At 36.1% G+C, this 26,135-nt stretch overlaps 1 protein-coding gene and 2 long non-coding RNA genes across 3 annotated transcripts in view; 1 reads left to right on the top strand and 2 right to left on the bottom strand.

The window, feature by feature from the left end:
- Positions 1 to 11,646: 11,646 nt before the first annotated feature.
- LOC125243406 overlaps positions 11,647 to 26,135 on the top strand; it is a 16,366-nt gene continuing 1,877 nt past the window's right edge. The window contains exons 1-3 of the long non-coding RNA XR_007179042.1: positions 11,647 to 12,000; positions 14,149 to 14,327; positions 14,497 to 14,708. This is a non-coding gene — a long non-coding RNA (uncharacterized LOC125243406). The remainder of the gene's footprint in view (positions 12,001 to 14,148; positions 14,328 to 14,496; positions 14,709 to 26,135) is intronic.
- LOC125243407 lies at positions 13,682 to 19,627 on the bottom strand. Its single transcript, XR_007179043.1, has 2 exons — positions 19,161 to 19,627; positions 13,682 to 14,806 (listed from the first exon to the last, which is right to left on the bottom strand). It is a non-coding gene; the product is annotated as an uncharacterized LOC125243407 (long non-coding RNA).
- The window catches only part of nr2f5 (nuclear receptor subfamily 2, group F, member 5), an 18,373-nt gene continuing 16,261 nt past the window's right edge, over positions 24,024 to 26,135 (bottom strand). The window contains exon 4 of the mRNA XM_048153047.1: positions 24,024 to 25,607. Within this exon, the coding sequence (XP_048009004.1) occupies positions 25,291 to 25,607 (317 nt within the window). The 3' untranslated portion in view covers positions 24,024 to 25,290. The remainder of the gene's footprint in view (positions 25,608 to 26,135) is intronic.

Here is a 26,135-nt window from a genome sequence, read left to right as displayed (position 1 = left end):
TTTTTCTTTAAAATCAATATTGATTTTGTCGGCACCGATAGCCTAGTGGTTAGTGTGCCGACACATGGTGCAAATGCGTTCATGGCGACCAGAGTTCGATTCCCGTCTCGAGGTTCTTTGCCGATCCCGCCCCCCTCTCTCCACCCAATACTTTCCTGTCTGCTCTCTACTGTCCTCTCCGAATAAAGACACAAAAATCCCATAAATATAAACTTAAAAAAAAAAAAAAAAATCTGTATTGATTTTGATCTAAAATCATTTACTTAAAATTCACTGAAATATTCAAACTTTTATTCTAAAATATTATATTATATTATATTATATTATATTATATTATATTATATTATATTATATTATATTATATTATATTATATTATATTATATTATATATATTATATTATATTATATTATATTATGCATTTTTGACCAAACCAACATTATTGCTGTTTAATGCAATCCAAAATCTGTAAAATTGCAAAAATGCATTATTATGCTTTTGTTAATTGATCAAGCTGGCACAAAAATATAGGCTGATTAATCATTGTGACAAAACAATACATAATCGTAAAAAGCAGTATTAACATATCTATATGTATTGTACAACTCAAAATGGAATGTGTGTATTGTTATGAGTATAATGCACAAAAGTTGTTGAAAAAAATAATTAAAATGTTTGTAAGAAAGAATTTATGGAGATGAATCAGACTTTTGCTAAAGAGATTTAAACCAGAGATCCTATTTAACAACAACAACAACAACAAAAAATCCCACTTAAATCACTGCAAATTTATAATTGCATATTTTTTTTATTGCCACAAAATCATTATGAAAAAATAACATTAAAAATGTTCTATATATTGCCTAGTAAATAACAGTTATTTTAAAGCAAAGGATCATGGAAAAAAGGATGCAACATCATGATATGAAGAATAATACATTTGTATTTTTTATTTAGTTACACTGTACAGCATATCCAAGAGATTGTAAGAGCTCAATGAGCTCTAGATGGAGACCCACATGGACGGACGATCTTATAAGGCAGATGTTTATGACTCGTTATTTACAAGCTCTTTAATCTGGCCAATTTCCTTGCCCTTGGCAGTGGACGGGTCTATGGGTCGCTCCGGCTGAACCCTTGCGCCGCTGGTCATTCATCTCCTAGCGGGCAGCTAATGTGGGGCAGTCGCTGGAGCGAAAAGCTGTCAGAGCTGTTTTTCATTCATCGCCTGTTTTCCCGCATACATTTCAATTAGAGGAGCTTCGGGATGCTACCGGTCTGTTGAGGGAAGGTCTGGCAAAGCCCTCGTTTAATACTCCCATCTGTAAGATAAATATTAGCCCCGTCGCTGCCTGTATCGATTTGCGCTAAGGTTAAAAGCTTCGAGGACCTTGACTTGAATATGGGCTGCTCTACAACTTCCCTTCACCCCCGCGGTCAGATCGCACAGAGGTCTGACCCAGACAGTTGAATCCTGGTCCTTGATTTCTTCCCCCATTTGTGATTAAATGCTGCCTCCCTCCCCGTCACCCCAACCTTAACCCTGGACCTCTCCGCTCCCAGGTCACTTAACCTTGAACCCAATTACAAGATAAGGTTACTTAAAGGTGACCCCTGCTTTGCTTTACTCAGCTAATAGGACGGTCGAGAAAAAGGCCGGCGCAGCTGATACGCTTCTAGCTAATTCACAGGGGTTGACAAAGGTCGCACTCAAGCCATAAAGAAGAGCTTTCGATCTCGCACGCAAAATGAAATTCAGCAATACACGAAGACAGTCAGGCAGAGAGCCAGCAGCGCAGTCTGCTATTCAAATAAGACATTTTTGATGCATTACAGTCAACTCGATGTGTTAACGTTCATACACTGCCACAGTATTTACATGGTCAACCAATTTTGGATTTCTGGTACATATTTGATCTTTTTTGTCTGAGCAAAAAAAAAAAAGAAAAGAAAAAGAAAACACTACTGAGATTTGCATCCAATTTAATGCTCATTCAAACTAAGACTTAAAAAACACTTATTTTCATTGTATAAATACTGGATATTAACAATACAAAATGACAAAATATATACACTACTGTTCAGAAGTTTGGGGTCAGTTCTTTTAAATGTTTTTGACAAAAGTCTCTTGTGACACCATAGCTGCATTTTATTTAATAAAAAATATAGGAAAAACATTAATTTTGTGAAATATTATTATAAACCTGATTCCAAAAAAAGTTGGGACACTGTACAAATTGTGAATAAAAACAGAATGCAATGATGTAGAAGTTTCAAATTTCAATATTTTATTCAGAATACAACATAGATGACATATCAAATGTTTAAACTGAGAAATTGTATAATTTTAAGGGAAAAATAAGTTGATTTTAAATTTCATGGCATCAACACATCTCAAAAAAGTTGGGACAAGGCCATGTTTACCACTGTGTGGCATCCCCTCTTCTTTTTATAACAGTCTGCAAACGTCTGGGGACTGAGGAGACAAGTTGCTCAAGTTTAGGAATAGGAATGATGTCCCATTCTTGTCTAATACAGGCTTCTAGTTGCTCAACTGTCTTAGGTCTTCTTTGTCGCATCTTCCTCTTTATGATGTGCCAAATGTTTTCTATGGGTGGAAGATCTGGACTGCAGGCTGACCATTTCAGTACCCGGATCCTTCTTCTATGCAGCCATGATGTTGTAATTGATGCAATATGTGGTCTGGCATTGTCATGTTGGAAAATGCAAGGTCTTCCCTGAAAGAGACGACGTCTGGATGGGAGCATATGTTGTTCTAGAACTTGGATATACCTTTCAGCATTGATGGTGCCTTTCCAGATGTGTAAGCTGCCCATGCCACACGCACTCATGCAACCCCATACCATCAGAGATGCAGGCTTCTGAACTGAGCGCTGATAACAACTTGGGTTGACCATGTCCTCTTTAGTCCGGATGACATGGCGTCCCAGTTTTCCAAAAAAAACTTCAAATTTTGATTCGTCTGACCACAGAACAGTTTTCCACTTTGCCACAGTTCATTTTAAATGAGCCTTGGCCCAGAGAAAACACCTGCGCTTCTGGATCATGTTTAGATATGGCTTCTTTTTTGACCTATAGAGTTTTAGCCAGCAACGGCGAATGGCACGGTGGATTGTGTTCACCGACAATGTTTTCTGGAAGTATTCCTGAGCCCATGTTGTGATTTCCATTACAGTAGCATTCCTGTATGTGATGCAGTGCCGTCTAAGGGCCCGAAGATCACAGGCATCCAGTATGGTTTTCCGGCCTTGACCCTTACGCACAGAGATTGTTCCAGATTCTCTGAATCTTTGGATGATATTATGCACTGTAGATGATGATAACTTCAAACTCTTTGCAATTTTTCTCTGAGAAACTCCTTTCTGATATTGCTCCACTATCTTTCGCCGCAGCATTGGGGGAATTGGTGATCCTCTGCCCATCTTGACTTCTGAGAGACACTGCCACTCTGAGAGGCTCTTTTTATACCCATTCATGTTGCCAATTGACCTAATAAGTTGCAAATTGGTCCTCCAGCTGTTCCTTATATGTACATTTAACTTTTCCGGCCTCTTATTGCTACCTGTCCCAACTTTTTTTGGAATGTGTAGCTCTCATGAAATCCAAAATGAGCCAATATTTGCCATGACATTTCAAAATGTCTCATTTTCAACATTTGATATGTTATCTTCTATTGTGAATAAAATATAAGTTTATGAGGTTTGTAAATTATTGCATTCCTTTTTTATTCACAATTTGTACAGTGTCCCAACTTTTTTGGAATCGTGTTTGTACAAATTTAACTAGGGATAAAATAACTAGGGATGTCCCGATCAAGTTTTTTGTGAATATTATACACAATTGTGAAATACTGTGAAATTTTATGTGCATTCAATGGACACTTTACTATCCCGTGAGGCCATGAGGATTTATGAAGCGACGCAACTGATGTTGGTAGGACGTGACAGTAATAACATAGGTGAATGTTGTATGTATCAACTTGTATATGTACAATAAGCAGAATAATTGCAACAAAAAGAAAAAAAGTGGATTTATAGTTAGAAAGCATGAAGCTTGTGGGGTCAGAATGCCTGTCTGTCAGTCAAGTTTGAAGAAAGAAGTAGCCCAATGAAGTCTCAGACAGTATAATAGCAGATAAAAATAAAGAGTAAATAAATCGCTGCGTCCGAAATCGAATACTTCCCTACTACATAGTATGTGAAAAACGGTATACCAACAGAGTAGTACTATGTATTCAGAGAAAAGTAGGCGAAAAGTCCCCGGATAAACTACTACTACCACTGAGATTCTGAAGTGTGCATTCAATGGACATTTTACTATCCATGAGGCCACGGGAGGGAAAGCAACTCAACTGATGTTGATGTGACAGTAACAGCATGGCAGATGTATATGTCCAAATTTTATTACTAAGTAAATGTATTATGAAGTAAATTCAAATGTAGTCCTACTCACACAGATTTCGGATGCATCGAATGACTTTCAAGTGATTCCTTACAAAATTGTTCATAAGGAAAAAATGCTTAATCGGCCCCCGACACCGATCTTTGAGATCATCTCTAAAAATAACTGTTTAAATATATTTTCAAATGTAATGTATTCCTGTGAATGGCAAAACTGAAATTTCAGTATCAATACTCCATTCTTCAGTGTCACATGATCCTTCAGAAATCATATATAGTTCAGTCATGAAACTCTTCCGAGCAGCTGATTGGTTCAATTAAAGACAATGGGTCATCCAATCATTCTGTTTGTTCAATCTACGCACCCTATTTATTCATTGGATCAGTTCATTGCAGCGCACCATGGGATTTCGCTTGCCCTCCACCTTCCCCAGCACCACCTGCCTAGATCTGCTCTGGGGGGTTCTACCCGTTTCCTTGCAGCAGCCTAAATTCACTTCAATGTTTGCATGTGCATTTTAGATGTCACTCATCCAGAAGCAGCGTACCAGATCTAGTCCGCTAAAACCAAACCTATGTACATTCCATGTATATCAATAAATGCTGTTAAATTCATTCCGAGAGTTGTCATGATTGAAATTATAATATGCTGATTTGGTGCTCAAGAAACATTTCTTATTATTATTAATGTTAAAAACAGTTGTGCTGCTTCATAGTTATCTGGCACAGATTTGATCTTGTTTGCATGAGTACTCCTACTCGAACTTGACACAGATTCTTACATTTTGGAATTTTTAACAACAAAAAATTACAAGACATTAATAAACATCTCCCACTCAGTTGGTTAAGGACTTGGACTCGACTCTGACTCAACAAGGTGGACTCGGACCCAACACTAGCATTTTTTTAAAGAAATATCGAAGTCTCCTGCAAGTCAAATACCTATTAAAATAACCCTCCTTACAGTCATACAAGCTGTTTTTACATTTATTTATGAGTTGTATGGGAATGTAAACTGTCCAGACAAGCGATGAAACAGTCCTTCTTGACTGGATCTTGCAGCGCACATCATTATTTGTGTGAACGTTATTATATTTCACATAAATGAAGATATATTTTCCCTTTAATTAAAGCAAATTTATCATTGATCCACCTTTATATTTACTTGTCATTTAGCAGATACTTTACATTCAAAGCAATCCACAGTGCACTAATTGCAGAGACAGTCCCCTCGAGCAGCCTGAGGTTAAGTGCTGTGCTAAAGGGCAGTGCTGGGAGAGCAAGACTGTGATCGTGATAAGCCTCTGGTTGCGGGGTCACACTTGTTTTGAACAGCAGTCCAGATCAATTAACATTACATCACCACCACCAACTTACAGCCAATGATAGAATTTTTATAGATTATATATTTGTTTAGCCATAATGAATTCAAAATAGTCATCGGAATAGTAAGGAATCCATCTGAATGAAACAACCTCTGCACATTATTTTATGATAGGATACTTTTATGGTATGTCAGTGTATAGTTCATGAAATTTCTGTCATTACATGGGCCATTCTACTGAATTGGTTCAAAGACAGAGTTGGAAACATCTTTTTCCACAAATTTCCACAAAGGTTCACATTTCTAGTAATTGTGAAGTTAATTCTTGTTGTATTTTCAGAAATATTTGCAATATTTTTCCTCTCCCCAAATTTGTCACTACCGAAACACAATAATACATTTCATTTAATAAGAAGGGTTATATTGACCTATTAAGATTTTGTTTACATCTACATTGTAAATATATTTTTTGCTATATTTTAAAAAAAAGTTTTCAAAGGTAAATCAATAACAAGTGTAATTTATGAGATTTATTGTATTTTGTATCCAATCTTTCATTTTAAAAGGCATAAAGTTTATCATACTGATTTCAAAGTGAAGGAGTCATTAGTTTGAAAATACATTCAACCAAACACTATAATATATATATTGATAATTCAATATACTTTATTTTTGACAAAACATCCCATGTTTTGGTCGTGACTGTTTTGACATTTTTGGTAGTGACAGTAATGTGTTGGTAGTGACCACATCACAATACAGAATTTTAACTTGCATACCAAACACTACTAAAACATATTAAAATACTAATGATTTGCATAACTGTACTAAAATTTTGTTTATTTCCCCCAAATAAATAATTATGTGTTCCCTTTTTGTCAATACCAAAACAACAATGTTTCAGTCATGACTGTTTCGGAAGTGACAATTTTAGGTACTTTGGATCTCAAAGATGCTAATCAGAACATGGTTACCTAGTGACATTCCTTAAAGTTACACACAGATTTACAGACTTTTTAACTCATTTAACTCAAAATTATGGTATCTATCTATTATGAAAGAGAGGCTATGAGAGGGAGGAACACAGGAATATTTCCAGATCAAAAATGTAGGGGTGTGGTTAAAATAAGTCTCAGCCAATGGACTAAAACATACACTGTTTCGGTAGTGACATGAAAATGCCGGACACATTTTATTACTTAAAGTTTCATGATTTAAAAATAAAATATAAAATAATTTTTTCAACTTCACTTCTTAAAAATAAAATCTAAATATATTTTTAAAAGCAACAATGGAAAAAATGCAAAAATTACTTTAATATAATTTATTATTAAGCTTTCTGATATTTCAAATATTATTGTGGGAATCAGTAGATAATAAAATAATCTAAACATAGTAAACGTCTAAAATTTGAATGCTAATTTGAATATTTGATAATGCTTTTAAATGTGTTTTTTGGTTGCGGGACAGCAGTTTGCACCAATTCTGTAGAATGTATAGAATACATATATATATATATATATATATATATATATATATATATATATATATATATATATATATATATATATATATATATATATATATATATATATTTGTTTTATCATTTCTGGGACAATACATTTTCAATTTACATTTTGTGTGTCCCAGTTTCAGTTCCAAGATTGAAATAAGACCAGTGTGATTTTCTAATTTGTTATTCATTGCATCCAAAGTTTTTTTTTCCACCCTTTTCATCAGTATCAGTTCATTGTTTGTAAGTTAAGCCTTTGAAATAGGCCATTGCATTTTGGTGAGAGACAAAGGGACTGTAAAATTGCACAGCAATGCCAGAGTATGCTCAAAAAGTCTGTCTGTCTGCTAAGAGCATTCAAATGATACAGTACATATAATAGCCTAAACATACATCCGTGAAGGCAAACATTGAGCCCAGGCAGAACAAAGCAACTGGTACTGGTATTTTGACAATGAAGGTAAAAACAACCCAGCTTCAGTGTTTAATACGTACAGTAGTTAGTGTTGCCTGATTGCTTACTGCTAGAAAATAGGGAGAAAAAGGCCAGAGAGGGAGGGAGAGATGGAGTGAGAAAGAGCGAGAGTGCCCTGGTAGCAGAATAGCCTGTTGACCGCTGGGTGAACCTTCCTCTGAACTAAAGATGAACCTTCAACTTGAGGAGCGTCGGTCACAGATCTCCCTGGGAGCTACAAACAGGGGCAGTCAACCCTACGACCGACACACCAGCACTTAATACGCACATCTTGCACTATTCACCCCTGTGTACACAAATTTTTCGCTTTCTCACACCTTCGACACAACCATACGCAAAACGGCAGAGCTGAAAATCAACAATAGCCGCTTTTTTTAGATGTGCCAGCTTGCGGCATCCAGATAGATGCATTGAGAATTCCTGCTTTGAATCTCCCTGAAACAATATGCAATAGTGTACGCGCACACCAGCAACTAGCGCTTTATCAAGCACATACGCAACAGCGCTGTAACCATCCTAACACGACACACCCAGCGGGGCGATTGCAAAATGCGGTGCAGGGGTCATGGACGGGTCAGTGTCGAACATACCATGCCTGTCTCTGGCATTCTGTTGCAAATGTCACAAGGGAGATGACTACAGGGGCGCTAGGCAGTGTAAACGCGACTTTCTGAGATGAAAGCTGAATTACTTTTAAGAGTCCCGTTAACAATAGCACTGTGTTGTGAAGTGGGGCAAATGTGAGCCGGAGGGTGTCAAACGAAGGTGAATGGAGATCTGAACCTATAGGAAATGTACAGTATGTACTGGACTATAAGAGTACAGAACAACATCTAGTTCTGCGTGCTTGACGTAGAAAGCGTATAATCTGAACTTTGCCTCATTCAAAAAATGAGTTTAAAAAAAAAAATGTTTACTTTTAAATTATTTTCATAGTATTAATATCTTACTAAATATAAACAAAACAAAGTGACTATACACATATATATGCTTATATATTATATAATATATACGCTACTGTTCAAAAGTTTGGGGTCAGTAAGATTTCTTTTATGTTTTTGAAAGAAGTCTCTAAGGCTGCATTTATTTGATAAAAAAGTAAAATCAGTAATAATGTGGAATATTATTACAAAGTGAAATGTTTTTTTTCTATTGAAATATATTTTTCAAATGTAATTTATTTCTGTGATGCAAAACTGAATTTTCAGTCTTTAGTGTCACATGATCCTTCAGAAATCATTCTGATATGCTGATTTTTATCAATGTTGAAAAAAGTTGTGCTGCTTAAAGGTGCCCTAGAACCAGTTTTTACAAGATGTAATATAAGTCTAAGGTGTCCCCTGAATGTGTCTGTGAAGTTTCAGCTCAAAATACCCCATAGATTTTTTAAAAAATTTTTAATTGCCTATTTTGGGGCATCATTAACTATGCACCGATTCAGGCTGCGGCCCCTTTAAATCGCGCACTCCCTGCCCCCCGAGCTCTCGACTATAATATAGTGCATTTACAAAGTTCACACAGATAATATAACCCTCAAATGGATCTTTACAAGATGTTCGTCATGCATACTGCATGTATGCGTCGGATCATGTGAGTATAGTATTTACTTGGATGTTTACATTTGATTCTGAATGAGTCTGATAGTGCTGCGTGGCTAAAGCTAACATTATACACTGTTGGAGAGATTTATAAAGAATGAAGATGTGTTTATGAATTATACAGACTGCAAGTGTTTAAAAATGAAAATAGCGACGGCTCTTGTCTCCGTGAATACAGTGAGAAACGATGGTAAATTTAACCACATTTAACAGTACATTAGCAACATGCTAACAAAACATTTAGAAAGACAATTTACAAATATCACTAAAAATATCATGTAATCATGGATCATGTCAGTTATTATCGCTCCATCTGCCATTTTTCGCTATTGTTCTTGTTTGCTTACCTAGTCTGATGATTCAGCTGTGCACAGATCTAGACGTTAATACTGGCTGCCCTTGTCTAATGCCTTGAACATGAGCTGGCATATGCAAATATTGGGGGCGTACATATTAATGATCCCGACTGTTACGTAACAGTCGGTGTTATGTTGAGATTCGCCTGTTTTTCTGAGGTCTTTTAAACAAATGAGATTTACATAAGAAGGAGGAAGCAATGGAGTTTGAAACTCAATGTATGTCTTTTCCATGAACTGAACTCTTGTTATTCAACTATGTCAAGGTAAATTCAATTTTTAATTCTAGGGCACCTTTAATATTTTTGTAGAAAAATTCAATCCCACTGAAGTGCCTTGGAATGCACAGCAAAAGTTGATGCAGTTTCCACTGAAACAGGAAGACAGGGCAGGACATATTGAACAGCTCCTACCCTTTTTAAAATGGCCAATAGCGTTTCATTTATATCACAGCTCAGCCAGAGCCGTTGAGCGTGGTAAAGCCTCAGTTTCCTTCTAATCTCTAACTGTTTCTCCTCCTATCGCTCTAAAATATAGCATTCTGCGCACAATTCAAATGTGTCCGATACGTTTTGTGGTCTGCGCCGACTCGCGCATATGATCCGCTCTGTGCTATCATGTCTCTGGACCGGAGCAGACTGTGTGCGCACTGCAGTGTTAATTTCGTGGATGAATAATTTTCATCAACAACATTTTTTCACAGACGAAAACGAGACGATGACTAAACAAAAATGCGTTTGAATGACTAAAACTATGACTAAAATCTACTCTAATATTCGTCAACGAATAAAAACGAGACGAAAATGAAAGAGAGGGACGATTTGGGAAGATATTCAGGCAGGACTGCAGTCCTGTGTGGAAGATGCGCACATTTATGCCAAAGGTTGCTTATAAGCTAAAGTTGATGAATTATGACAATGTTTACTACACAATGTTTATATGGTAGTATGTTTTAGACGGTTGTAAGAATGCATATTTTATCACCCTCATGAACAGCCTGCTACAGTGCAGACTGCAGACATTTTAGAATAAGAGTCATGGTCTATTTCGGGATGGTTTATAATTATTATTTTTTCCTGGTCATTATTGTTATTTTGTTTACACAATAAACTGTATTTAATTTAATTTCTATTTAATTCATAGTAAACTACTGTATCTTGTCACAGGAAGGAAAGACTAAGAACATTTTTTGACACATTATTCAATATATTTTACAAGTATAAGGGTTATTATAGTTAACTAAACCTAAAACCAAAGAAATCTTCATTACTTGAAATAAACGTTAACTGAAATTAAAAAATAAATATATAAAAAAATGTAAACTTATTTTATTTAATTTAGTTTCTAAGCTTTAGCTTAACCTGAGGTATTAAAAAAACAAACAGAAATAAAAACTCAGACATTTAAAAGCAAAAACTAAAAAAAATAAACACACAAATTACTAAAACTTTAAACTAAAATTACAATGAAAGCAGAAAAACTAAAAATCAAATCTAATAAAAATTTTAAACTATAATAGTACCTCAATGATAAGTGTGTCAATCCCTGAAAAGTACTGAATTTAGCTCTTTCATGTCTTTTTGCACTTGAACGGTCAAAAACTGTCCGCTTTGGCAAGTAAAGTACAGTTGGGTGAACATAAACAGTTTGGGGAATATCAGATGTACCTATATCATTGTATAAGATCTGTGTATTGTTAGAGAAATGCTTAATGCATTAAAATTTAACTAAATTAGTTTTTAGTCGACTACATCTACTGTAGATTTAGTTGACTAAAATCTTATATTTAGTCGACTAAAACTAGACTAAAACTAAACCAATTTACGATGACTAAAATATGACTAAAACTAAATGTCATTTTAGTCAAAAGACTATGACTAAAACTGAATCAAAATTTGCAGTCAAAATTAACACTGGTCGGACTCGGAAGTCAAAAGACAACGAGCGCAGCGCTGAAAAGGGGCGAGGCTACATAAGGTCTATAATGTCGGGGGCGGGACGCTTCAGATTCTGGAGAGCATTTGATTGGACAGAAAATCTTATGAGAAGCTGAAGTGCAGCGTGATGTCATCAAAATCATTTATCCAAATTGGCGGAAGTGAGAGACTAATGCCGCGTTCCATAACCCGTGTTTTTCCAACCTTCTACCCGTGTTAGTACACTGGAACAGAAGTCAAAGCCGTGACTTCCCACCCGTGAACTCATACTAGATCTAGGTACTCCCAGTCACGGGTTCTGACGTCACATAGCCCGCGAAACAACAATGGCAGCCCCTACGGATGCGAGGTTTAAGCAAGTGCACGGTAAAATAAAAGGTAAAACAGCTTCTCTTGCCTTATGCGCCGTTTTCCTCCTCTGTTTCCCTCAAATAAGCAAGCAGTAAGCACCTTTGGCGATAGAAATAATTGTTAATGAGCATAAGCCCCGTACGGTCCGCCATGTTGGTTTGTTTACACTTTTACACAGTTTGGCGTGACTTTCCTGGAACGCTACAAAGTCGTGAGTCGTGATTTGAAGTCATGACTTGCCGGCTCAAAAACCTGCCTGGAACGCAACATAAGTTTTGAACGTTTATATCTTCTAAATACGAATGTTGTCATTGTTTTGAAGCACTCTAGCTTATAGACCTTATTTACCAGAGAAACAAGCGCGCCGCCATCTTTATAAAATTGTCTTTGAACTTCCGTTTTGCGGTAGCTCTGTACATTTCTATGGCATCGCTGTCAAAGAATAGTTGGTTAAGTGGATTTACTTGTTGTAGAGTTAATGAAAGTTATCATGAGCATTGTTATATTTAAAGCAGATGTCTTAACAAATGTCAGTAGACCCGGAGGATTTTAAAACGAGCAGTTCATTCATAAATGTAAGATCGCTGTGGAAATACAAACCGGAAGTGAAAAGGGGCGGGGCTACATAAGGTCTATAGATAAGAGTAAAGCTAACATATTCAAACTAAAAGCCAAAAAACTTCCATTTTGATTTTCATGGTAACTGTAATAATTTATTATCATCCAACACAAATGATTGATTTGACTTTCTTTCCCTGGACAAATTTGTGTTCATGTCAGGAAATATTGTAATGGAAAAAAATAATAATAATAATAATCTTTGACTAGATAATGGTCTTTTAATCCAATTTTATAGAAATTGTGCTAAAAAGAACAAAAATAGAAAAAAAGTACAAAAATAAGTAGGAATTTTATTTCTAAAAATTACTATAGCAAGTTCAGTAGCACTTTAATTTCACAGTCCTGTTTCGCATGTACATACTACTTATTGTAGTAATTACACTAACTGGGTAATAACTAGGTACTAACCTTGAATCTACCCCTGAGCCCATGTAGTTACCTTACATTACTCAATACTTTCATTAGTAAGTACACTGAAAGGGCACATACTGTCAAATAAAGTGCAACTGCAATTTTCATGAGCTTTTAAAGGGTTAGTTCACCCAAAAATGAAATTTCTGTCATTAATTACTCACTCTCATGTCGTCTCAAACCTGTAAGACATTTGTTTGTCTTCGTAACACAAATTAAGATATTTTTGAAGAAAGGGACGTAAACACTGAAGCTCTGCAACGACAATAGTGTAGCAGTATGACATAGGACAGAATTTGTTGAATAAAGTCATTATTTTTGTTTTGTTTTTGCGCACAAAAGGTATTTTCGTCGCTTCATAATATTAAGGTTGAACCACAGTCATGTCGACGGTTTTAACGATGTCTTTAGTACCTTTCTGGACCTCAAAAGGTGCAATGTTGTTGCTGCCTATGCATGGATCAGATACCCTCGGATTTCATCAAAAATATCTTAATTTGTGTTCCGAAGATGAACGAATGTCTTACGGGTTTGGGACGACATGAAGATGAGTAATTATTAATGACAGAAATGTTAGATTTTAAGATTACCTTTCTAGGCTTGCAATTCATACTTTTGAAATTCCCTGATATTTACATGTGTGTTTGTTTGTTTGTTTGTTTGCTTTTTTTTAAAAAAGATTTTTACATTACTGTATACATTACCATACATCTATGTTATTCATACAATGTATAACTGCACAGTTCAAAATATATAACTGTAAAATGGCTGGTGAAGTTCCAGTAGTGACAAATAAATTGCTTCACCTGTTTTGCAACAAGAAGTTGTACTAAATTTATAATAATAATAAAAAAAGAACTAACAGCCAGGGTTTTTTACCTGTGCAAAACTCACCACTACAAAGGTGTGTCTGTGGTTGACAGGGCATTGCTATATAGTTTCATTTTCATGCTATGCAGAATTTCCTGTAAAATAGAAATATATAACATTATATGGAAATAAAATGGGTTAAGAATGCTATTTAGTGTTGAATAAAGTCAATATTTGAATAGCTTGTTGAAAGCCATGGCATGTGCATATGATCTGCGTAATGTGTTTTCTCATACTGGCCATAATAATCATTATGTTCTTACTGTATAACAGGGCAGCTAAGAGCCAAGGACACCTTGCCATAGCAAAAAAACAAATGGAGAGACAACTGTCCCTGAGGTCAGAACAGGTGCAGCGGGACCGGTCAGAGTCCGCCGGGACAGCTGTTCTATTCCTGTCCGGAACAGAGCCGGCTGACTGCGGATCCACTGAGAGTAATGACAGATGGACAGGTGGGGGAGCCCTCGAACGGTCCAGAGATCTGCTTCTAACACTCTACCTTTTACACAACATAGATAAAATTGATGCCACTATCAAAAAGTAAATGCTTATAAATAATTTAAATGTGTTCAATCAGCATGTGTTTGTTTCTAATAGTGTTTTGCTGTCCTTTGGAAACAGATTTATTCACTCCGATGAGCAATTTCCACACACACAGACTCATGGAAAAACACAGCGAATCATGCAGCTGCAACACCCCGCGCCAATTAACATGACTGCGACCTCACACATCCGGGTCAGTGCATCCGACCAGGGGAACAAAGGCAGAGCTGGTCCCAGAATGCGAGGTCCCAATTACCCTTGAGTGAGATCCACAGAGCATAATGCTGCAGGTGAGAAGTTGGATGGGGCTTCTGTGAGAGGCTGGCAGAGACACAATGAACCTCTGTGGCACCGGCTTGGAATCGCTGCGTGTCTGCGATGAAAAATGCTGAGGGCACAAGACAAAACAGTACACAGACTAATGAATTCAGTGCATGTGTAATTTATGACGAGCAGACGGGCCCCTCGATTCTCTCTGGTGTTAAACTGTGTGCTACAATTGTGCGAAATGCGTCAAATTAATAGCGTATTTATCAAGACGGAGCGTTTAAAATGTCATCTGAGGTCATTCTAAATGTGAATACCAGTTATATACACATAATAGTATCTTAAAAGAAAAGTTCACATAAAAATGTACTTTCTTTAGTCATTACTAGTCATTTCAAACACATTTTTTCCCTTTGGTAGATGAAAGGAGACATTTTAAAGTGCTTCTAGTTTAAAGGTTCCCCATTTTGTTTTGGAGTCTCCTACGATTGGTTTACATGCCTCCAAGACTCAACAAACACTTTCATTTACTCATAATGTTCATTGTACATCACCTCAGTTCTCAGAGTCTGTAAATGGTTTGTTCGCAGATTCGGTCTCTCTAAACCCCTCCTTTCTGCGAGCTACTCTGCTCTGATTGGTCACATGGCCCAGTCTGTTGTGATTGGTCGACTGCTCACAGCACATGTCAGAAACGTAACGCTTTTGTTACCATATATGGATTTCAGCTCTGGAGGCTTCATCAGCACTTGATACACAGTAATACGAACAGTAACAATGGCGTGGGTTTTACTGTATCAATTGGAGCCCGAGTCCCAGCAGCCAATGAAGGCCATAGGCTGGCATTATGCAAATTTATTACAAACCTACATAGGGGGGTGTAATGCTATTTCATGCATTCTGACTTATTTACACTGTTAAAGAGTTGCATTCTCATGCTAAACATGGCCAAAGTTTCAAAACACGAGTTGGACGTATGATGGAGCTTTTCTGTGCGAAATATACAACTTCCAGTTGTGGATATGTTTCGCCGAATTTTTTTCGAGTATGGCCTTCATAAAAGGCCGGAATTCCTTGTATAGGTACTTCTTCCTGATAAGTGTACACACACATCACTTAGAGCGAGAGCAAGAGCAAGCACATCAACGCGTTTCGTTCGGGATACAGAAGCTGAGAGATTTTTCAACATTGGCTGTGTCCCAATTCAGGGGCTACACCCTTTGAAGGCTGCATGCATCATCGAGGAAGTCTCATTTAAGAAAAATAACCATTAGATTGCAACGTAAAAAAGAAATTACAGTATTTTACACCTCACAATGAATATCAGTCAATTTTATTACGGTTACTTTTCTTAAATATGACATCCTTGATGACGTATACAGCCTTCAAATGCGACCTCCGGAGGATGCAGCCTCTGAAATGAGATGCAGCTCCTGTAAACAAAGGAGTATGTTTTTGGTTGTGAGGGAAAGATGACCTTTTTCGGCATCCCAAAGAACCCAGCGTTAAGAGAACAGTTGATGATTTTTATTTTCTTGGGCAGCAACTGAGTTTTGCACATATGTTTGTTTGTTCCCGGGATTTCGATGATGAATACTTTGTAAACAACTCCCAGTTCGGCGCTGGATTTGCAGATCGGGGGCGGTGAGTAAAGCTGCATCAGATATCTGTGTTTTGTTGGCAATCGGCGCGCAAGTGCATATAATGTAAACCACACGAACGTTTATGTTCCCTTTTTATTTATAATGATGTCGCAGCTTGCAGACGATCTCTACACAAGCTGCGTGCGCTCGTGACACTTTAGCTCCGCCCACGGCACTGATGGCAGACCTGCCTCCAGGGGCTCGTCTTTTATAAATATGATAAAACTAAAGACTTTTCGGAGTTATGAAGGATGCAATATTACTCTATATGTACTCAAGATTAACATGAGATTGGCAGAAACTGTGTGTGATACCCCCCTTTTAAAACTTTATTGACATTTTACATTCACAAATGGCTACATTACACACTGCATGAAAGGTAATTTTCAAAAATGCATAATAGAGGTACCTTAACGAATATTTATGACTAGAGGTGTGACGAGACAGTTGGCTCACGAGCCGAGATAAGATTTTTACACAGAGATGGTTACAACTACACAGCCCAGCCTTAGATAGCTTTCATACTGGGAGATATTTGCATGCATCAAGGACCTGTTTTCAAAATGTGCAGTATTGAAATGCACGCTCGCGTTGTACTTTCGCTTTCGATTTTGCATCTCATGGCACGAGATCTCATCACACCCCTATTTATGACAGTTCATAGTGAATATTATCATAGATAAAAAAAAAGACCATAAAAGTAGTCAGAACGTAGTATAAAAGTAGTTTTGAAGTCATACAATAACTGAGGAGTAGATCAAAATTTTAGTTGTTATACACCAAACCTCTAAAATCTCATTTGTCTTTGCATCAGATTCAAAAATGGTGCATTGGTACATCAAAATAGTCATTACCACCAAACGCCATTGGTTTCTCTGTGTTGTAGCTGACTGAAAATAGTCACATGGACAGTTTTTTTTTTTTTTTTTTTGGTCCTTTTTGAAGCCTGATATCCCCTAATCCCCTAACTTTGGGTGAACCATTCCTTTTAAAATCGGTTAAACAAACATTAATTGATCAAAACATGCAGATACTAACTGCTCAGGCAAACACAGCATAGTGGCAGATGTGATCAATTGCCAGAATGAAGTGTGGAGAACACATGATAGGAAATTTGCCTAAAGGCCACGAGGACTGAATGCTGTATCTCATCTGAACTCGTCCCCTTTCTGTTAACAGTTCAATGGCATGTCATCTCTGCAACAATTAGCCTGCCCTTACTGTACCGAGTGACTCCATAGGATTTGATTGTGATCTAATGTAGTAGATCCATCAGTGCTGGTGTCACTGCAGTGGAGTTCACACAGAGATTAGAAATCAATGTGCAGCTCTGCAATGGGCATAATGCAGTTTTTGTCAGTGATGTACAGGCCTGTAAACAATCTGCGCATGCAAAAGTGAAGTAAAACTCAAACAACCATCATTTATGAAGTTCTAAACATTCACTGCCAGTGAAGTCAACATCTGTGATTCAAAACCTAACTTAAAGAGAAAATATAAGATTTCGAAAAAATGTAAAAGAAATATTTTGACAAAGTAAATAAGGAAAAACAAATATTATTTAGATAATTTATTACAAAATAAAATTAAATAATAATTTATTCAATAATACACATTTTAAAACAAACTAGTATGGTACTTATTTTAATTAGTATTACTAGTAGTACTAAATTAGTATTTAAAATTTATATATATATATATATATATATATATATATATATATATATTTAATACAAATTTAGATAATTTATTGAATATGAATTTAAAACAAAGAAACTAGTAGGCTATTAGTATTTATTTCAATTAGTATTAATAGTAGTACTAAATTAGTATGTAAAATAATAAAATACTAAATTATTTAGATTTAGTACTAAATTTAAATGTAATAATAATTAATATAATTTATTTAATATAAATTTAAACAAAGAAACTAATATTAGTATTTATTTTAATTAGTATTACTAGTAAAAAATATTTAGTAATTATTTAGTAAAATTATTTTTACATAAAAATAAATAATTTATATTCACCATATTTATTTAATATAAAATTAAAACAAAGAACTATTAATTATTAATAAAGACTATTAATATTTATTTTAATTAGTATTACTAGTAGCATTAAATTAGTATTTATTTATAATAATAAAATAATAATAATATGTTTATTTATTTATATTTACCATGTATTTAATATAAAATCGAACAATAATTTAGATAATGTATGTAACATAGATACATCATTTAAATAATATTTATTTAATGTATAATATTAATATAATATATTTTATGCACTGTTTAGTTTACTAATCAAAACTAAGAAAATGTTAACTCTGTATGCGGATCATCAGGTTTTGTTCATGTCAGCTTGAGCGCTGTTGTCGTTAAAGCAAAATGGGGACACATCAAATATTAATAAATTATGAAATTCATTAATTTTTTAGTTTAACTTATTTAAATTATGATAATGTGTTATGTAATTAAAAATCGTGTTAAATTAAATTAATAATTAAAAAATGACAAATAGAAGCATTTTAAAGCACAAATGTGTACTTTTGGACCCCACTAATTATGTACTAAGATGAAAATGCTTATAACTTCACCACACCACTCAGCTTTCTACTAATGGCACATACCGATTCTGGCTAACATTGACAGGCCTTAGGGCCATGTGATGATGACTTTCTAGGTCAAATGCTGCCTAAAGCCAAGACAGCAAGAAGGGAGGGGGGAAGGAGAGAGACTGAGGGGAAGCAACACAGGGGGAGAGCAAGCACAAAGTGGAAACAGACGTGCCTAAAAATAAACCATCTGAAATATTTAACTTACTGACCCAGAAACTGCATCAGTGTAATCATATCTGTGCTCCAGCAGAGGGGTCGGCAACAGTGAGAGTATGATATCATTAATGTGGAGTATGGAAATCATAATGAAACAGGAAGAAGAAACCCCCAGGGAAATTCGCCTGCAAACATGTAGCCAAGAAAAATCCTGTGAATCCGGGACGCTTTAATCGCTCTGTCCACTCATATAGAATTGTCTAGAATCAGTGAACTTTTAACGCAATGTGTGTCACTGGGCATCAGTTCAGTACGTGACTCATAGAGCCCTCGTGAACAGAAATAAACAACCGAGCTAATGGATGACCAAAAACGGTGCTTTTCAAGAAACTGTGTATTTCAGTGAATAAATGTTCTTGAATCCAGAAAAGAAAAACAATCCACAAAAATATTAAGCAGTGAAACTGTTTTAAACATGGATAACAATGATTAAAAAAACGTTTCTTGAGCATCAAATCAGTATTTTAGAATGATTTTTGAATGATCATGTGACACTGAAGACTGTAATGATGATGAAAATTCAGCTTTTGCATCACAGGAATAAATTACATTTTAAAATATATTAAAGAAAAAAAAAATGATTTTAATTTTTAATAATATTTTTTACAATATTACTGTATTTTGATCAAATAAATATAGTCTTGGTGAGCATGGGACTTCTTTTAAAAATCTTACTAAAGAATATGCATTTTATGGCACATCAATGGCCTAAAACTTATGCCACTTAAAATAATAATGTTCAACCAAAAACGAGAAGTAATTTACTCACTCTTTCCAAACTCATATGACTTTCTTTCTTCTGTGGAACACAAAATGAGAAGTTGAGAAATGTAAATTTAGTCTTCTAAAGCCGTTCTTTAGAATGTCAAATCACTGATATTTACCCTAAAAAACACCATATTAGAATTTTTGGGTGACCTGTTCCTTTAAGAACTGCTCAGTTCTCACAGGCTAATCAAAATTTATAATCAATGCTGGGTAAATTACTTACCAATTGTATTCGGTTACTGATTCCAAATTACATGACAAAAATTGTAGTTAGTACCATAATCCATTACATTACACATTTTAGGTAATCTGAATACTTTTAGATTACTTTTGACCTAACTAATTTATCACATTGATGTGAATTGGATAATCTTGTACCATACTGATATAAAAAGAGAAAGAATATATTACAATGTACATGTTTAAATGACTTACTGAGTGATAATAATAATTATATTAATTATGAATTAATTATGAATTAATGTGTTCGTCAGGAGTTGATTTGATATGCAATGTTGAGAAAACATTCCTTAAAAATTAAATGATTTTTGTAAATCCAGTAGTCAAATTCGTTGTGGCCTCTCAGTTTTCCGTGTAATTACAGCCACCTGACTAGTGGCTGGTCTCTGTGTGAAATTTCACAAAACTAGAAGACTTACTGAATGCATAAAAGCAATATGATTTTTTAGAAAGGAAAAATGAAAACATGAAAAATAAGAATTAGGGAGAATCAATAGATTATGAATGATTTACCGCCATTGTGTGAATAATAAGTAATCATGCAATTAAAAAAAAGTAACTGTAGTCTGATTACGAGTATTTTAAAACATAATATAATATAATTACAAGTACTTAATTTTTGGAATCTGATTACGTAATCCAGATTACACGTAATCCGTTACTACCCAGCTCTGTTTATAGTGATGGTTTTGAATAATTCACTTATTACACTCTTGAATCCCCATTTGAGAATCTAAAATGTAAAGTTTGGAGGGAGATTGAAGATTATGCCTTTATTTTGGGTGTGTAATAATGAAACTCTTGCACTTTGGTAATCACTATTTGAGAGTTGCTCTGGGGCAGTTGGGAGGCAGTGCAGCACCATTAATATTGATGCCCCGTGGCTTAACTGGGTTTTTGGAGGGACTTTCTCCCACATCAATATTGATGCCATTGCCACATATCCTCGTCAGGTCCTCTTTAAGGATTTATAAGAGCTACAGAAAGGGTAGATGACTTTGTTAAAATGCTGTGGAAGTTTTGGTCCCAGTGACTGTGCTGGAAGAATTTCTTTTAGTCACAGTCATTAGTTTTATGGGACTGTGATTGGTCTGGATTTTGATTCCAGGAAGGGTGCTTTGGAAAATGAAATTGATTTCATTTTCAAATGAAAACCCCTAAGTAAATGGGGTTTTGATTTCAGCACCCCTGATAAGCAATTGTCCCAAATTTCTCCAGTATGGCTTTGTGTGCTCTCTAAAACAGCCGCAGGGAAGGAGCTTCGCTTCAGCAGCTGGCTTCCTGACAGAGAGCCAAAAATGAGAGACCTCGTATGCACAAAGACTGACCTCAATTCAATTTGACGTCTCAACTATTGATCTGGCTGGCCAACCCTCCCAGAGTCAGACCGCTTGCCCTTGTGGCCAATGTTCAAGTTTAAGCGCTATGGCTACGGGCGACTTCATTCTTAACATTGCTATAGTTCATCCAGGCCTCTTGTTAAACTGAGATTGTCACATCAGTTAGAGGTTAAACGCGTGTGACTCAAGCACTTCTCAACAACACCCCATTTGTTTGCTATAGTAGGGTTTGGAACAATCACTGTCACGTCTGAATGATTTATGGGGCATGACTCCAGATTTGTCATTTTAACCACAAGCTGAGACATCACATGACTATTAAAACATGTCAGGGTCTAAACAATGAGAAAACTGAAGCTGAATTTTTAGCAATCCGAAGATGTAAAATACAATAAGAATCCGTATGGTTGCTTGAAATATTTATGAGCTGATAAAAACCAACATGCATCTACATTCAGACATTTAACTTACCCACGGGGCACATGGTGCTGCAAATATATTTTATATTCACAGTGAGGTAATATTGCATGATGTTGAGGTGAAGAGGTCACTGCTGAACTGGATTGACAGCTCTGAAATGAAGGTAGAAGTAATTTTCATACTAGCTTCTCTATTGCTGGAAGGGGTCTGGAGACCACAAGGTCACAAGCATGACTTATAACCCTGCCAACAGAGCTCTAAACAGTATGCATCACTGAATATTTTCTTAAAGAAGAATTGTATGAAAACAAATGTTAAAAGATGAGATTAAATTAGGTATTTAGTTGCCTTAAAATGTATAGTTAAATAATATAAATAAATCAATAATATTTATTTATAATATCAATAATTTTTAAATGATTTAATTCATATTTATTGCACCCAAACTAAATTGCTTAATGTATTCAATGATCTTGAAAGATCACAATGGCTAAGTTTCAATCACGCCCTTGAAATTCCCATAATGCACCATTAAAAAACAAAGACAAACAAACACAGCTGCTCACTATATTCACTTACCAAAAATGAAATTGAGTCACCAGTGTCCCTATGTTTAGTGGTTCAAGGCTCTGGGGCCTCATTTATAAAATGTTTCGAAATAACCGTCCTACATTTGATCCTACGATCATCAAAAATGTGCCTACGCCTCTCTTCCAGATGTGAAATTTATCAATCACAAATACTCTTGAAACTGTGCGCAGCTGAGTGATTTCAGATCTCCGCCTTGTAAATTTCACCTAATTAATGTCATTAAAAAATAAAAGAGCAGAACCAGTCAATGTCCAAATCCTTTACTTGAGAATTGCAAGCAGCAAGAATTGCTTAGATTTCGAAATACCTGCAGTACTCCGACTCTCTGCCACAAGGAAAAGTGCGTACAACTGCTTAGACCCTGACGTGGCGCTAAGCAATTTTTCACATCGAAGAACATTTTTATAAATATGAAAGTTGGTGTGGATTTTAGTGTACGCACACTTTAGGATCAAATCTGTGCGTATGCAAGTTTTATAAATGAGGCCCTTTGTGCCTGAATTCATATTTTAGATACAACGATTCACATCATAGGAAGCCACAGTGAAATGAGACACAGCCAATATGTTTAAATGATTAGTTCACTTTAAAATGAAAATTACCCCATGATTTACGCACCCTCAGGTCATCCTAGGTGTATATGACTTTCCTCTTTCTGATGAACAAAAAGTTTTTTTTTTCGTAAGTTGAATATGGAAGGCGGTCTGGCGAAAGCTAGATATTTTACTATTTTTCTTATACACAAACGCATCACTTCACTTCAGAAGGCCTTTATTAATGCCCCGGAGCCGTTTGGAGTACGTTTATGATGGATGGATGCACTTTCTTGAGCTTTAAACTCATTGCCCCCCATTCACTGCCATTATAAAGCTTGGATGCGTCAGGATATTTATTAATACTCTGACTGTGTTCATCAGAAAGAAGAAAATCATATACTTCATGGCTTAAAGGTGAGTAAATCTTGTAATTTTCATTTTAAAGTGAACTAATCCTTTAAGTCTTACTGTCATGAAGACCAAACAAGCTTCTAAAGAAAACAGCTGAAGAACATTTTGGCAAAAACATAAAAAAAAGGTGAAGAACATTTTGGCTATAAGATCTGACTGAAATGGGGAAATAGAATCATACACTTAAAATAATTAAGTACACATTTTAGCATTTTTGAAAAATCCACTTATAAGAATGACCAACATAAAGTAATGCATTAAGATGGCAAGAAGTCATGGGACAAAACCTGAAACATTTTGTGGTTTGATGAGATTTAAGTTGAACTATTTGAGCTGATAGTGCAAAGTTGGTGAAATTCAAATACAGCCAAACATCCTGGTAAAATGTTCCTTAGAATCCATCATGAGGAAGATACATCTGCATTTCTGGCTCAAAACACATGCCTACAGTAAACCTATGAAGGAGTGGTTTAAAAAGTTATGGCCCAAACCAGAATAAAAGAAGAAAAAAGGTCTAGCAGGAACAAAATGCCAAAAACAACATCAGCAATTCTGTGAATGACAGATTTTATTTCATTAATTCATTTCTCCAAACCTAAAATACAGAAAAACATACTTTGATAGAAATATTCTGTGAACTAATACAACAGGTCCTGCTTTCAAAGGTCCCAATGGCTTTTATATCCAAATGCTGCCTTAAAAGCTGTAGTGCCATGTTAACAATGTGACAGCGGGGTTTAAACATATTCAGACGAGCGAGAAAGTAACAAAAAACTTGATGAAACCTACATTATGCTACACAAAATACCTGGTCATCAAAGGCAGACTATTGGCATAATTGAGGTCTTGAGTTTATCGAGTGAATTAGGGTAATCTGTGTCATTTTGTGCAGTTGCCTGTCACCTCAATACTTTACATGATCAAATCAGACTTTACCGTATTCTAGATGGGTTGTCTTGTGATAAAGTTAGCATAGACTTGGTTGGCTTGAACACATCAGTGCTTTCCTGACATTCCACAATGTTTCAGAATACCCTATTTTACCCTAGTGTTTCTCTTGATGCTACAGGAGATAAACACCTGTATTTAACAAGACGCATGTGCTTGATACGGCAACATTCTGTCTGGATGTGCTGAATATTTGGATGTAGCTGAGAAAAGCACAGAAATTGAGAGTTATCTGGCTGGTTTCAAGTGCCTCTTTCTAGTCCTCTCACTTCATCAGAGACCTAAATGCAAAAAACAACTAGACAAAATTTCACCTCAGTCATCGGTTCCACAAAATGCTCCCGAGAGTTCAGATGCCTGTCCTACTTTGGCAATGGCTTTCTCTCCAACGAGTCCTGCAAGAGTCACACCTTTCTCTCGGTTTTATTGGGGATGTAATACAAACCTCGCCCACTCGAAATTCAGCTGCTGGGATCTTAGTTTCAGTTTTTACTTCACCACACACTTACGGACAGAATCTTGACTCTCCCGTTAATACAAGTGGTGCAGTTTTCGAGGTCCGTCTACAGTTAATAGCTTTTCTGGTAAAGTTTTGGCATCAGCTTTAATGGCTTCTGGTTGAGTCAAAATCAGGAATGGACATTGCACTTTGGGCCAAACAGTCCTTGTTCATAGAAAACCTCTGTGGGAAACAGTTCGGTGTCTGTATGAACTCTGTGGTCCATTCCAAATGACGGAACAAACGGCTGGTGCTTCAGATAAGTGAGCGGTGATGATGTGGCAGAAAGGGGCGTGGCTTGCTGACAGATTCTCTGTATCGGCCATGACCCAATGGTGGTGGGGTTGTGATATTGATTAAGGGGGTGGGATCAGGGCCCGTTCTCGTTGTAATGGAGTGAGATGGGCCGGTCTCTCTGGACGGGCATATAAGGCCAGTTGTAGCTGGAGCCGGAAAGCAGCATGTCCCGCAGCAGGGTCTCGATGGGCGTTTTACCCACTAGTCGTACAAAGAACAGCTGTTCGATAACAGGAGATGAAACGATGCGCAGGGAGGGTAGCCGTAACAACAGGCGGCCGAAACGGTTGGGTTGATTGGGGTATTGGTTTCGCACATACTCTTCAAGAGCACACTGGGACTTCTCCTGGATGCTCTCCACATGGGCCACATCGGACAGACCCATGGCATCTAAAGTAGAAAGTAAAAGCAGATGAAAAAATTAAGGAATACTGCACTCAAATGTGTTTCTTTTGCAGTTGTTTCACTTAAATTAATTGGGTACACCCCACAGGAAGTTGAGCTGGAATTTGAATTGAAATGACAGGAAGAGGAATTTTCAGAATTGCAGTTCAAAGAAATTCTACACAGGCCATCCATCTATCCATCCATCCATCTGAAATACTCAAGTGTGTAAAATTGCAGGATTTTAACCAGGGCTGCCCTCTAATAGTCGACTAATGATTAGTCAACTAGAAAAGGGCTTTGTCAACCAAAATTATATTAGTTGGTTAGTCACAGAAAAAAAAATCCTTGTTGCAAAGTCACGTAGTCCGTGAGGTACAAATTGTTAACAGCAGGTCCTTGTGGTAATTACAGTATGTCTTGCAGGAAATCCAAATATTTGAATGAATATCATTCATTGACCTTAAATATTGCTTATCATTTGAAACATGTTAGTAGTAGCTTTACATGGCTGCTCGCTCTAACATTAATCCA

This window comes from Megalobrama amblycephala, linkage group LG13 (assembly GCF_018812025.1).
Source record: "Megalobrama amblycephala isolate DHTTF-2021 linkage group LG13, ASM1881202v1, whole genome shotgun sequence".
Taxonomy (NCBI): Eukaryota; Metazoa; Chordata; class Actinopteri; order Cypriniformes; family Xenocyprididae; genus Megalobrama; species Megalobrama amblycephala.
The sequence above is the reverse complement of the archived record's forward strand: the minus strand, read 5'-3'. Positions and strand labels throughout refer to the sequence as shown.